Source organism: Pundamilia nyererei, unplaced genomic scaffold (assembly GCF_000239375.1).
Source record: "Pundamilia nyererei isolate P.nyererei 1_Seehausen unplaced genomic scaffold, PunNye1.0 scaffold00019, whole genome shotgun sequence".
Lineage (NCBI taxonomy): Eukaryota > Metazoa > Chordata > Actinopteri > Cichliformes > Cichlidae > Pundamilia > Pundamilia nyererei.
Window position 1 is genome coordinate 2,010,042 of NW_005187420.1, and position 13,424 is coordinate 2,023,465.

The 13,424-nt window shown below is 42.5% G+C and overlaps 1 protein-coding gene across 1 annotated transcript in view; it reads right to left on the minus strand.

Annotated features, from left to right (window-relative positions):
• Nucleotides 1-64: 64 nt before the first annotated feature.
• The window catches only part of znf507 (zinc finger protein 507), a 23,751-nt gene continuing 10,391 nt past the window's right edge, over nucleotides 65-13,424 (minus strand). Inside the window, exons 5-7 of the mRNA XM_005726327.1 lie at nucleotides 6,357-6,461; nucleotides 2,875-3,009; nucleotides 65-1,731 (exon numbers count right to left, since the gene is read on the minus strand). Of these exons, the coding sequence (XP_005726384.1) occupies nucleotides 1,272-1,731; nucleotides 2,875-3,009; nucleotides 6,357-6,461 (700 nt within the window). The 3' untranslated portion in view covers nucleotides 65-1,271. The remainder of the gene's footprint in view (nucleotides 1,732-2,874; nucleotides 3,010-6,356; nucleotides 6,462-13,424) is intronic.

Here is a 13,424-nt window from a genome sequence, read left to right on the forward strand (position 1 = left end):
GTCTGCCCTCCTGCCGGTGAGAGGACATGAGACTTCGCCAGAAACACCCAAAACACGTAGACTTAAAAACTTTATTTTCACATCCACGTCTTCTCATTTCAGGCATGTTCAAGCTGGGACAGCGGCCGCTTCAAGCCGATACTAGAAAGTTTATATTTTTAAAAACACTGACAAAAAGTGGAAATGTCCTTATAAAAATGTTATTATGTACATCATAAACAGCATGAGCTATAAAAATACCTTCATTGACAAGTCTTAAAGTGAACCTAGCACCATAATCACAATTGAGTGATAATTGTGTCGCATTCGATATGACATAAACCGGCTTTGAAACATCGTTGTATTACAACACGAGCCCCGCCAATCCCAGCTTCCCTTTTTGTTATTCCTTTTGTCGACATGCTTTTACACCAACTGAACACTGGTGACGATCCAAAGGCCACTTCCTGCTTTGCTCCAGTCAACTTACGCTCCACCTTTGAGAACTGTCAGGGTCTCTGCTAAAGAAGCTACTTAACAAACAGTAAAACTACAATAAGAGCCACAAAAAGCAGAAAGAAAATATAACAAACAGTCGTTTAAATTGGCATAACGGAACTTAACATGCGTAAAATAAACAGATAAATATTGAAAGGTTTGTTTAAGCTGTGGTAAATGCCTTTGTAGGCATCGGTGAGTCTGCACCTCCACTACTTGGCTAGAGCTTCAACTCTGTCAGATTAAATACATTAAATACACTAGCAATAAAAGAGCTGCCTTAGAATCAAAAATATATGGATTAGACTTGAAAATATGGAAATCTTTTGTGGTTGAGGGATCGCGTGGTTTTGTGAGGTATGAACACGTCCCTGTAGAGTGAAAAAAACGGACTTGAGTCGAGAGCTCGGGCTCCTCCCTTGAAAGCAAAATCGCTTCCCTACAGACACGTTTTGCGTCATTTAGTGTGTAATCATTTGACACAAATATTAACGGCTTACAGCCCTGTCAATCGTTTTTTTTAAACATTCCTTTCGAAAGAACATCGTCAATAAAACATTTCATCGTTTGTTCTGAAATGTGTGGACACGAGTCATCGCAGCCTTACGAACGCAACCTTTTGATGCAACAACCAAACCAATCAGAGTACCGCCACTGAAATGACTGGACTACTGTGATGCAGTAGATTGTTTCCTCCGCCGCCGCCTCGCTGACGGACAGAAACCTCATGAAAAGCTTGTGAAAGCACAGGGTGGGCGTCAAAGTCAGGATGGGGAGGGGGGAAAGTGCATGTGTCACTCTGCTGTTTGGAGGCTTGCTTGTGCTTCTGACTGCTGCTGCTCTTTGTTCAGGATGATGCTGATGATGTCTCCCTCGTGCTCCTTCATGTGCTCCATCAGTCGCTCTTTGCTGGTGGACTCGAAGCCGCAGATGCAGCAGCAGAACAGGAGCACACAGTACTCCATGCCGGGGCCTGGCGGGGGGAGCTGGCCCGTGCGTGGATGGCTCTGGGACTGAGACTGAAGCTTTGCAGGGTCCTTCCCCTGGGGGCTTACGGACTCGGGGGACCACTTTGAAGGATCTGTGGGAGGTGTGGAGAAGCCCACTGGGCTGTCAGCTGACAGAGCAGCTTTAGTTGCTGATGTGGGTGTTAGCGGTTGATCCGCTGTGCTCTTTGCTTTGTCCTTTGAGTGCGGGGACACTGCCGGGCGCTCTGCCGCAGACTCTACCACCGCAGATAACTTCTGAGGAGCTCTGAAAGGGTAAAATCATGAGAAGAAAAATGTCACCCTCAGCGTTTGTACAGGACTGGCACTTTACAGAGTTTCGTTTCCTCCCCCCACTGGGCGGACGGTCAGGTCGCTGTACCGGCCGTCCGCGTAGTAAAAAGTAAAAATAAGTGCAAAGTGCAGACTAACACAGTTGTTTCATTTTGTGGGTGTAGAACATGTGTAGAGGTCAGAGGTCAAATGTGACATGATATGCTAAATCTTTGTATGGTACTAAACAGCACAATACACAGCACACTTGTGAGACTCATAGTTTGCCAATTTTCCACCAATCATCATCAGTCACTGAGCACCTTTGTGGATGCAAAGCAAATTTTAAATGGGACTCAGAGGTATACAATATTTACAAATTAAAAATAATTACATTAAAATGGCTCATAATACTGTAAACAATCCAGCAACATTTCCAAACAAACTTGCTCAGTGCTTTTATTATTGTACTGTCATGAACTTTAACCTTTAACACGCTAACTGAGGCCTGCAGAGTCTGAGGTGGGACGTCCAATCCTAGCAAGACTGTGGCATTGTGTTAACACACCTGAATTCTCCAGATCATCTCATTTTTATTCATCAGGTATATCTGATCGGCAGCAACACCCATCCTCTTAATTCCTATGGAAGCAGTGAGGACTGCATAAAAGTTCAGGAAACGTTTCCCCAGTGCAGTGCTTGCATGTGCATGCATTGCCAGAGCAGCATATTCAGCATGTTTTGCACGAAACCCTGCACACTACATCCTTATAACATGAAATTTAGAGTACAAATGATGAAGGCAAGTAGCAGAAAGTCATATATTCTTAACAAAAAACAGAAATATAAGCGAGATATATCATTATTATTACTATTATGAGTTTTTCTGCAGCCAAATGTTCACAGAAAAACTTGTGACAGCTACCTGCTGAAAGAGGCTTCAGAAACAAACCAGAAACACTAAATAAAATGTTTTTCTTCGTTTACATGACCACTCCATTAGACTACCTTTAAAACCATTATAACCTGTATAATCCCAGAACATGAAGAGCACTGCCAGTTGATTTACTGTTGACATTTACAAACACTGAGATAAAACTTGAAAGAAGGCTGAAGGAACTGCAGTTTGTGTGCTTACCGGCTGCTCTGGGAGATTGCCTCGTTAATGGCTTTGTTAACCTGCTCGTAGTTGTAGTTCTGGTCTCCGGCGTGCTTCCACATGTGGGATTTGAGCGATGGCGGGTGACTGCACACATAGCCGCACAGAGAGCACCTGAAAGAGAGGAGGAGGAAAAAAATAAGTAAATAAATAAATAATGGAGGCAATATGAGAAAGGAGTGAGAGGGGCTCAAGCTGAAGATGATTTAATGTGTGTACTGAGGTTTTACTAATCCTTCTCCTACTTTCTATCAAGAGGAATCATCCTGACTGAACACTCCACGGGGGACACCGAGCTTGAGAGACAGAGACAAAGAGGGGAGAGAGGAAATCGGATTTGCAGCACGCTGCTGGACTCATTTGTCAAAATTAAAAAGAATTATGGAGTTTTAGATCTATTCAAACGCTTTCACTTGCAAATATCATTAAGGATAAAGACATCATGCACCCTCCCCCCCGAACAGCTGACTGAACACGCTCAGAACATGTTATTTATAAAACAAGCCACGATGTCGTTAAAATGAAATCACATCGCAGTAGACTAGTGTGTGATAATGGCCCGTTTCTTTCTCCCAGTTACTGACTCACTTTAGAAAACGTACACTTCGGCTCCATCGTCGTCTCGAAGACGCGATGAGGGCCAGTTTATTCCGGAAGCAGCAGATGCTTTTTGACACCACCAAGAAAAAAAACCCCCACGATCTTTTTGGAGCTGACAGATGGTTTTGATGGTGCATTTAAAAATTCTCTCTTCTGCTCCATTTCACAGCGTTGTGCTTTTGTGTTGCTTCGCATCACGCTTGACGCCTCGAGGCCTCAAAGAGTAATGAGAAATTTAAAACTAAATAAAATAACAATCTCCACAAAAGGATCGGGGAAAATCTATAGCCAATTAATCCAGCCCGTCAGCATCCCACAAAGACTGAACCAACAGCCGTCAAACAGCTGCCTCTGACAGGCAAAGTCAATCAAACTCTGCCGTGTTCATTTGTTTGCTTTGCTTCCTTTCTGCTGCTGAGAAAACTGACAGCACGGAGCCAACGACTGGAACCAGATCCACCTTCTACAGGTGAAAAGGAATTTTAAATGGAAATGGAGTAATGTGACACACACACACACGCACACACACACAGGTCACCAGCAAAGGTACCGTCATACCAAGTCTACCTCACAACTCTGTAAATGTGACAGTACTTGCTTTTTCTGTGGTGCCGTAAAAATCACAGACTTTAGTTTCAAGTCTTGAGTCACTCGTGGTTTCTTTAGACTTTGTTTTCAAGGAGTCAGACTTTCTTTTATTTGTATAGCGACCAAATCACACCAGTCGCCTCAAAGTGCTTTATACTTAAGGTAGAGACTCTACAGTAATACAGAGAAAACCCGAAAGAGGCGACCCACCGCATGAACAAGCGCTTGGTGACAGTGGGAAGGAAGAAACCTCCGGCAGCACCAGGCTCAGGGAGGGGCAGATGGCCGCACCTCCCTGAGCCCGGTTGGGGGTGAGGAGAGGAAGCCAGTGGTTTAGGTTTGTTTTTGAAGGTGCAACCCTAGAATAAGCGTGTCCCCAGAGGGGGGAGTGGTGACTGGAGCAGACTTCACTCGACATGTAGGTGAAGGAAACAGAGGTGATGAGGAGGTGCTGTGTAGAAATGCAGAGATGGAGCAGTTTTTGCAAACAGGACAGAAAAGGCTGCAGGGAACGAAGAGGTAGTCCACCTGTGTGGAGGAAGGTGCACACAGGTGGACTACAGCAGCTTGTGTGTGCCCAGTTCCATTCATGATGTAAACAGGCTCCTGTTACCGCAAAATCTAATAATGCATCACTTTTGCTGCTTGTACAAACCTGGGACATTTTATTTGTTAATGTTTGGTTACATCTGTGGCAGATCTCTCTCCATCCTCCCTCCACGTTGGGCGTGGCTCCCTGTGATTGGCCCTCTGCTCTCGACAGTGAGCCAGCATTTAAATCTGTGCAGCGTCACGAGAGATTTGCTCCAGTGTGATAATCCCTGAAACCCTGAGATCCTCGACAGAAACCCGTTAACTGTTTCTGCCTCACAGCTGGAGACAAAAGATGATCGAGGGCTTTGTGTTTGGGCTCCTCGGTGTGGAATGACCTGCCCGAGGACATCCAGTGGCTTCCTTTTAAATCACTGCTAAAGACTCATATCCTCCATTTTTGGTCATTTTTAGTATAGATTTTTTTATTTTAACATAAATTTTAAGTGTGGAATCACATTATTATCTTATTTTAATGCTGCACTTCAGTCATTTATAACAAATATGTAAATTTCTTTGGTAATTTCTCCCAGTTTGTTCTTTTATTGTGTGTTTCTGGGAAGCACTCTGTTACCCTGCTATACAAATTATTATTATTATAAATCGGAAACTGAAAATTCAGACGGTGTCTTGTTAGTTTTAATTGAGTATTTGCAAAAAGGACACTGTAAGGAGCACCAGCAGTCGCAGCATGTTATGTCTCGCGTTCTCGCTGGGACGCCTCGCTTCAGAGCAAACAAAAGGTGTGAAAGTCACCCGAAAAGTCAAGATATCTCATCCTCTGCTACTTTACTTTTAAAGCAGTCCGTCTCCCTCAAGTCCCTCCTCGTTATGAAAGTGCTGCGCTAAAGAGAAAGAAGGCAGCGTCTGTGCCATTTTGAATGTATGGAAACGAGCGTTGAAGCCTCGCAGGTACCGAGGACAAGTGCTCAGTGAAGTGGAAATCAGCAATCAGAGTCTCGCTCGGGGTTGAGGATTTAACATTTTAAGGAGAGTCGAGTGTTGACTGCCATTCACTTTCTCCACCCGCCATCCACTAAACTTGCAATCAGAAGCCCACTTCTTAAATCTCCGGACTGAGAGTGCACGCACGTGGTCACAAACAGGTTCTGACCCACACAGGTAACCTACAGACCTTTCAAATAACACTTTAAAGAAAATCTAAGGTCATATGTTCCCAAGTAAACACAATGCTGATTCAAAATCAACACTAGTGTAAAAGTCTGAATGTGTTTATTAACGTGCAAAGGACACAAAACATTCAACTTGATTTTCTATAGCAGCGGGCTTCTTTAGGGTTTCCTGCTGGAGTCAACTGATTAATCTCATCCTACTAACATATTTAAAAAATAAAGGCTGAAAGGGCTGAACGTGGGCGATGACACATTTTAAACGGATCCAAACTAAATTTAAGATGCAGCTGGCTGCATAAATTTTATGATTTATCGACTGCACTGTTTTCACCCACCTACAGACTGCCGTCTTTGTCTCTGTGAATTTTGCCTCGACACTGGTTGAAACTACAGACTGTGGAGTTTGGAGGGAATTCGATTAGAGCACGTGTTCGTAACGCAGCCCGCAGCTTCTTCTGGACACACACAGCTCTTCCTTCTCACCTCAGAAGTGCAGCGGTCATTGTTATCATCGCTCCCTGCGGTGGCAGCGTGTTTGAAGTGTCTCACCTGTACTGCTCCAGCAGCTGCACGGCCTGGTGCTCCTGAGGGTGCCTCCTCATGTGGCTCTTTAAACTGTTCATGTTGGTGGTGGCAAAATCGCAGCTGCAGCACCTGCCGGGGGCATTTAGAAAGAAAAAAGAGAGATAGAGACAGAGCAGCTTATTTAACTGGGAAATGCAGTTACAGAAGCAGCATTTTGATGTCAGTGTGTTGCGATAAAGGACTTGGAGCAAAGCAGGCAGGACATTCCTACTTTAACAAAAGAAATAAATCAGTGTTTTCTATTTCCTTACACTTGCACTGTGGCTGAGCGATGAAACTGGCACTTCTAGTAGCTTAGAGGCAGATGCTGCACTGTACAAGGATTGCAGGAAGAGGATACACTCGACTCGCTGCCATCAGCCGCACAGCATTAAAGTCTCACACACACACACTTCATTTTTAGGTTAATTTGGCTCAAGCTACAAACTGGTTTCTCCTGTAACTACAACAACTGCAACATGTGGGCTGGATTAATTGCACATATTAATATTCCAGCAACTGTAATTAAAGGAGAGAACAAACTGAGTTTATCATAAATTATTTATGGAGCTTTGGTTTATTGTGTGCTACATGGAAATGAATGTGGCCTTGCCCCGAGAAACTTAAACTTGTAGAAAGGTATCGCTTCCCAGTTTGGAGCTTTTGAGAAAGCAACAGGGTAACTGTAAATTCAAATTAAAGCAGCTTTAAGAGTATTTTTGTTTCCTTTTCCTACCAAACTTATTTAAACATCTTTTTTTAACAAATTATTTAACTTTACAGATGCTGAGAGGCAGGTTTTGACACATTAGGTCAGAGTCTAGAAAATTGCTTCCCCTGTCTTCTGACTTTATGCTAAACTAGGCTAAGCTACGCTATGGTTGCTAACACCCAGGTGTTGACAGTATGCGGGTCACCTAGCATATAAAAGGGTAGTTATATTGCTGGGTAATGATTTGTGCAACTAGTTACATGAGAAATGAGAACAGAAAAGTACTTATTGGCTGCTAACGCTACTAGAAATAAGAGCATTTAGGAACCTAATAAATGATTATAAGCTTACAGCAGAATATCAGAAGGTTTTCAGTCAAACCATTTCTTCCCCATAAACAGATAAGATAAGTACATTACATTTCCAGCTGTTTAATAATGGTAATATTATGGGCAGACCCCGGAACGACCAGCAGGGCTCTGCAGCACATCTAACAGGGATCCTAATAAACTACACTATGTAGTGGGCACTATGTTTTCATACTCGTGTTGAACGGTTTGACGAATGAATACTAATAAGAGTTTCAGGCATGATAATGGGCATCTTTGCACTCTGCTGTTTCCCTTCAAGTCCTTCTGTAATGCCAACAGATGATAGCAGCGATGGTATTACTGTCAGTGTTACTGTATAACGTTCAGACCTCTATACTCAATTCCAATTATGTATTCCAACTCCTAACTGCACGGATTTCCTCTAACAGCTGACGGCCTGCACAGGCAGAGAACAGCTAGCGAGTTAGATTCATTTGTAGATTCATAGTTTTATTCTTGGACTCCATGAAAGTATTTTCTCAGAACTTTAATTAAAGTTCAAATTAATTCCTTTTTATTTTTTTACTAGGCCTTTGTGCAGGTAGATGTTTATCTCCCTTTGCACTACCCTAATGCAACTTTCTCTTCATTTGATACCCCAAAATGTTCAAGTGGTTGGATCTTCTGGGGGATGAGATGAACAGATGCCGACTTTCAATCAAGTCAAGACAAAACTGCCAGAACCTGAGAGCCTACGTGGCCCAAACGTAACATTTCCTTCATACTGACCACATTATTTGAAACATTGACCATGTTTAATATGAATACAATGTATTGTCATGTAAATAAAGGTTTTCCCTGGACTCTAAGACGTGCACCCTTTGATTCAGAAGGCTGTGGAAGCAGGAATAACTGAAGTATGGCTGTAACAGTTCTCACATCACTGTGGAGGAACGTCTCCTCACACTTTCTTTTTCAAAACAACATTGCTTCAATTAATTACAGGTCTGCAGGTATTTGTTTATTCACCGCTCTCCTGAGGTCCTGCCACAGCATTTTAATGAGGTTGAGTCTGAAATTTGACTGGGTCACTGTAATTCTTATGTTTTCCAGTCATTCTGTTATAGATTTGCTGGTGAGTTTGGGATCGTTGTCCTGTTGCATCACTATTTCGGCCAAGTTCAGCTCGACTGACATGTAGCGTATACTCTGGTACACAGAGGAGTTCATGTTTGACTCAGTGACTGGAAGGTGCTCAGGTCCAGGGGATGCAAAACAAGCCCAAACCATCACTCCTCCAAAAACTGTGATTGGAAGTTTGCACGAGTCGTGTCTGCAAACCTGAGCCGTGCTGCCATGTTTAGAGAAACAAGGCTTTCTCCTGGGAACCCTTCTAAACAAGCCATACTTGCTCCACTTATTCCTACTGTGCTGCAATGAACCGGAAAATTCGACATGCCAACTGAGGCTTGTAGAGTCTGGGATGGAGCTCTGGGGTTTTTGCAGCTTCTCTGACCTTGGGTCTGACCTTGGGTTCATTTGCTGGGACGTCCACTCCTGCCAAGAGTGCAGCTATGTATTAACACGCATCAGAGTGCTTCAGACAAGCAAACTGGTGAAACATCTGCTTTTATAGGAGGTGCTGATGATTAACCAAGCACATCTGATTAGCAGCACCTGGCTGCTACTTGCCTTTACAATCCTATGGAGGGAGTAAACATTTACTTCACTTTCACATGACTGTATGCAGCAGAAAATAAAACTAGGCAGACCGAGCCTGCTTTAACGGTGATGTAATCATACCCAAAAACAAAGGAGCAAATTTAAACCAGTGTACGATACTTTGGTGAAACACTGCATACATCAGAGCGCACAGCGGCCGTGCACACAGCACAGTGTTTGATTACGTGTAAAAACATCGCAGCCTGTGCATATTTTTACAGTGACAGTCTTCTGTGTGACTGATGTGCTGACTTTCAGCTTTTATTGGAGGATGTTTACTTCCAGCTTGGGTGTTGAACAGCACAGAACTGTAGCCCTGTCATTATCCTTCTGCGCTGCACTCGAAGCTGAAAGTCAGCACTTCAACCTCCAGTGTGCTGGAGCACAGAGCCAAAGCCACAGAAAACGTGGCAGCCCACACTGTACTGCTGTGACATGACACACGTTCAGGTGCAGGAGCTTCTTTCTGATATTAGACACTTTAAATGTGCAGTATGTGCATGTGAGCAGGCAGAAATGTGAGTTTTGCCAGTTTAAGTGTAAAAGTAAAAGGGTTGACCTTTACGTGTTGACATTTAATTTAGGCCTTTAATTAACAGTATTCTCATTATGGATTAATCTGCCCATTGACTTCTTGTTTAATCGAGGATTTGCTTTGGTTATCAAATGTCATAAAAAAGTGAAAAAGTCAGGGTACAGTTTTCTATCGCACACCTGAAAGAGAAAAGTGGAAGCCTGACATTTGAGAAGCTGGAAACATTTAAAAAATTTAAAAAAAAGGAAGTCCAAATTGATTTCTGTGGACTGACTGCAGGTTCACTTTAATTTCAGGTGTAATTTGATCTGTCCTCATGAAAGCACGAGGGTAAGGGCATAACAAGCATGCAGGGACCTGCTTCATCCAGCCACTCATTTTCCTCACTGCCAAAATATTAAAAAAAATCTCGTTTCCACCTGTTTACTTTGTGCTTTCCTCAATATTCCCACCTGCATGAGCCAGCAACACCCGACTCGGCATTCTCACACAAGTGCCTCACAGGATTTTTGATCACACTGACTCTAAACTAAATTGGAAGCTGCCTGACCTTTGCAAGAGCGAAAAGAAATCAGGCGAATATAATTCTGACTTTAGAGCACAAACGTCAGCGCTCTGTTAAGAAACCAACCTAAAGTTTGTGCTTTGAGTTAAATCTGTGCTAACACAGAGACAAAGTGAGGGACAGAGTGTGCCTGTGCCCACACTGAGATCGCTGTGCTGCTGGGAGCATTTCTAGGTGATTACTGCCCTCTAAAGGACCAATTTAAAATGACATGCAGAGCTCAAGTATCTCTTAAAGTAATAGGACATGAATGAGAATTAGCAAATAGAATTTAAATAGCTCAGTGTGCCTCAAAGGGGAACTCAAAACTAAAAAAAACAAAGGCTGTCGCCATGCAGAAGTCACAGTGAGCTCTAAAAGTCCTCTTTTCACTTACAGTGGACACCAACAAACCCTTCACTATACACTCATGTTTTATTTCTGACATGCAGGAAACGCCAATTTTATGCAACTTGCATCAAACGAGACATGCAATGAACCTGAGAAACTGGAGCGCTTTCAGTCTACTTCCTGATGTATCAGCGTCTTGCTAAAGGTCATATAGCATTCCTGCAACCAGCATTATTCTGTACATTCAAATAAACAAACACAGCATGACGGCAAACACGAAGAAATGGAAAACTTTCCAAGCATGAAGAGCAGAACGTGAACAGTTTCAATGAAAAAGCCGCAGCATTTGTTCCGCACCGAACCTGCTGTCTCAACACGGGGGGTCAATTTTAACCCAACACACCCCCTACAAACACACACACACACACACACACGCACACACACAATTAATCACCGATATCTGCAAAAGATCTTAGGTGGTTTTAGGAACTTTAATATTCATTATGAAGATCAACTTTATCTCTTATGACACCATACTAGAAAACGGCTGGTTTTCAGTTTCACACCACTACGAAGGATCCTCACTGAACAGAGGGCGTGGCTTATGACATCTAGAGTCAACAATGCAGCTTTTAGAAACCTTCCAAGGCACCTCAACGCCCACTCACATCTTGCTTCTGGTTACTACAATAAGTCACATGATAGGGCGAGGCAAGGTCTCACAGTAGTTCCACCCAAAACCTCTGATGGTATTGACCCAAGCCTTTTTTCATACCACGTGAGGCTCATGATTAATAGTAGGTCAATGACCCTCTTAAGGGACAACCTCCACTGGGGTTAAAATACCTGATTTTAGAGCTGAAGAAGCTACTTGGATGAGAGGTGAATGTCTTCACCAAACTTTACACAAACTCCTTACACTACCATGATGTGGACACCTACGTGAAACACAGAAAATGTGTTTTGCTTTACTCAGAGACAAACTATTTGACCCTGAGGGGAAAAAGCCACTAAGGCTACGTCCACACTAATCGTTTTCTCTCCGTTTTGGCCTCCCGTCCACACTGAGACGGCGTTTTGGCTCAAGCAAAACGGTGCTTTCATGGAGCAGTGTGGACAGCGAACCCGGAGCCTTTTCAAAAACGATGACACATTTTAGTCATGTGATGCAGTCATGTGACCAATTAAACTAAGATAGCAGAGGGCATTATACAGCAGTTGTTTTGTTTGCCCTCAATTTTGACTATTAAAGATTAATATCAGTCTGTACGTGCTCCAGAGAGCTTTTCTTCAAATTCTTTAATTCTCACTCGCTTTTGCAACTTTGTACTTTTGTGTTACTCGCAGCAACAACTCCACCTCATTGTTAGTCCACTGAAAAAACTTCAAAGAGCCTGAAACTAAACAAACGGCAGACAGAAATGAGCATGTGCAGGACTGGAACGTAAGTGTTTTTCGGCCGTTTCAATGTGGACGCACAACTCTGTGAAAACGACTGAAAACACTACTGCCCGCAGGCTGCCTTCGCGCTACCACCACTAAAGTATAAAACAGGCATAAAACATGTTTTACACATTTTTTTTCAATAATGTATGAAATATGGGCACTTTTATAAGATAATTTGATAATTTACTGCTTGAATTCTCCTGGAGAAAAGCAGAATCTGACTGTGAAAATCAAACAGTCTGATAAACTGTTTGCTGTTCTCTGGTCGAGGGAGGCATCTTCAGCTAAGACGACAGCATTCAGATTTGATCGGCTTTCACAGCTGGTGAAGTTTTGCTGTTTCCACTCTTTTTTCCATCACTACATTAATCTCTACAAACACTTATCATCTGGCGCTGAACTGTGAGAACAACAGAAAGCATTACACTGGTGCTAGCTTCCTGTTAAATCCAAAAATTATTTTAGGATCCACAGACTTATGTGTTCTCAGTTTCTCTGCCCTAACGTACTGCTTGACTTTAATGTTTCTGTCCCACGAGGTCAGTGGAGGTTAATAAAGAAGATCGTGCCGTTGCTCCAAAAATCCAGAAAAACCTTCCTCACACGATCAAATGTTCAGCTTCCACTGACAGATGGAAATGTCTTCAACTACTCAAACATTTTAGCACTTGCTACTTATTTTAACAATTTTTATTTTAATAATTAATCCTTATATTTTTTAAAAAGAATCCTGTTGACTTGAGATTTTTGTGTATATCATGTTTATCTTAATAATCTTATATGTATTCATCTGCACACATGCAATGAAGCAAGGCTTAAGTCTGAAACAGGAAACAGAATAAATGTATCCAACTTTGCTTATTTTCTATTAATTTTTAAGCTGAAAATGTCAAACTGTGCGTTCTTTGAATCATTGTAGCTTAGTAATGTTTCAAATGAATACTCACTTCACTGCGCTCATAAATGATTAAACATCTAATAAAAACTCCTCTAGGTTTACAAGAAACCATCAATCACATTTCACCCAGCGTTACCGCCACAGGCTAAAGGCATCGCAGGCATCACTAAGGGGCTACATTTCACTGGGAATGGGTCACACCCCCGGGAAGCTAGGATGAGAATTGGGAGCAACAATCTTATGCTATTTTTTTGTTTGCACTCTATGCATCAGAAACTGTTAAACTATGATTCTGAAAGCTTTGAAAGACATTTGCAGACAGATACATTCAGATAAAGAGTGGAGATATTGGAAGGTCTGTTGGTTTTTTCTTGCATTAATGCTTGCATGACGTTCTGAGCAAGATCTTACTGGAGCCTGAATTTCAAACAGGACACGTATGAAACAAAGGCAGGACCACAGAACTTTATGACGTTTGGAAAGGGTGTGGTATTGTTCCATATCGCTTTATAACTTATTTACTATCTTTTTCTC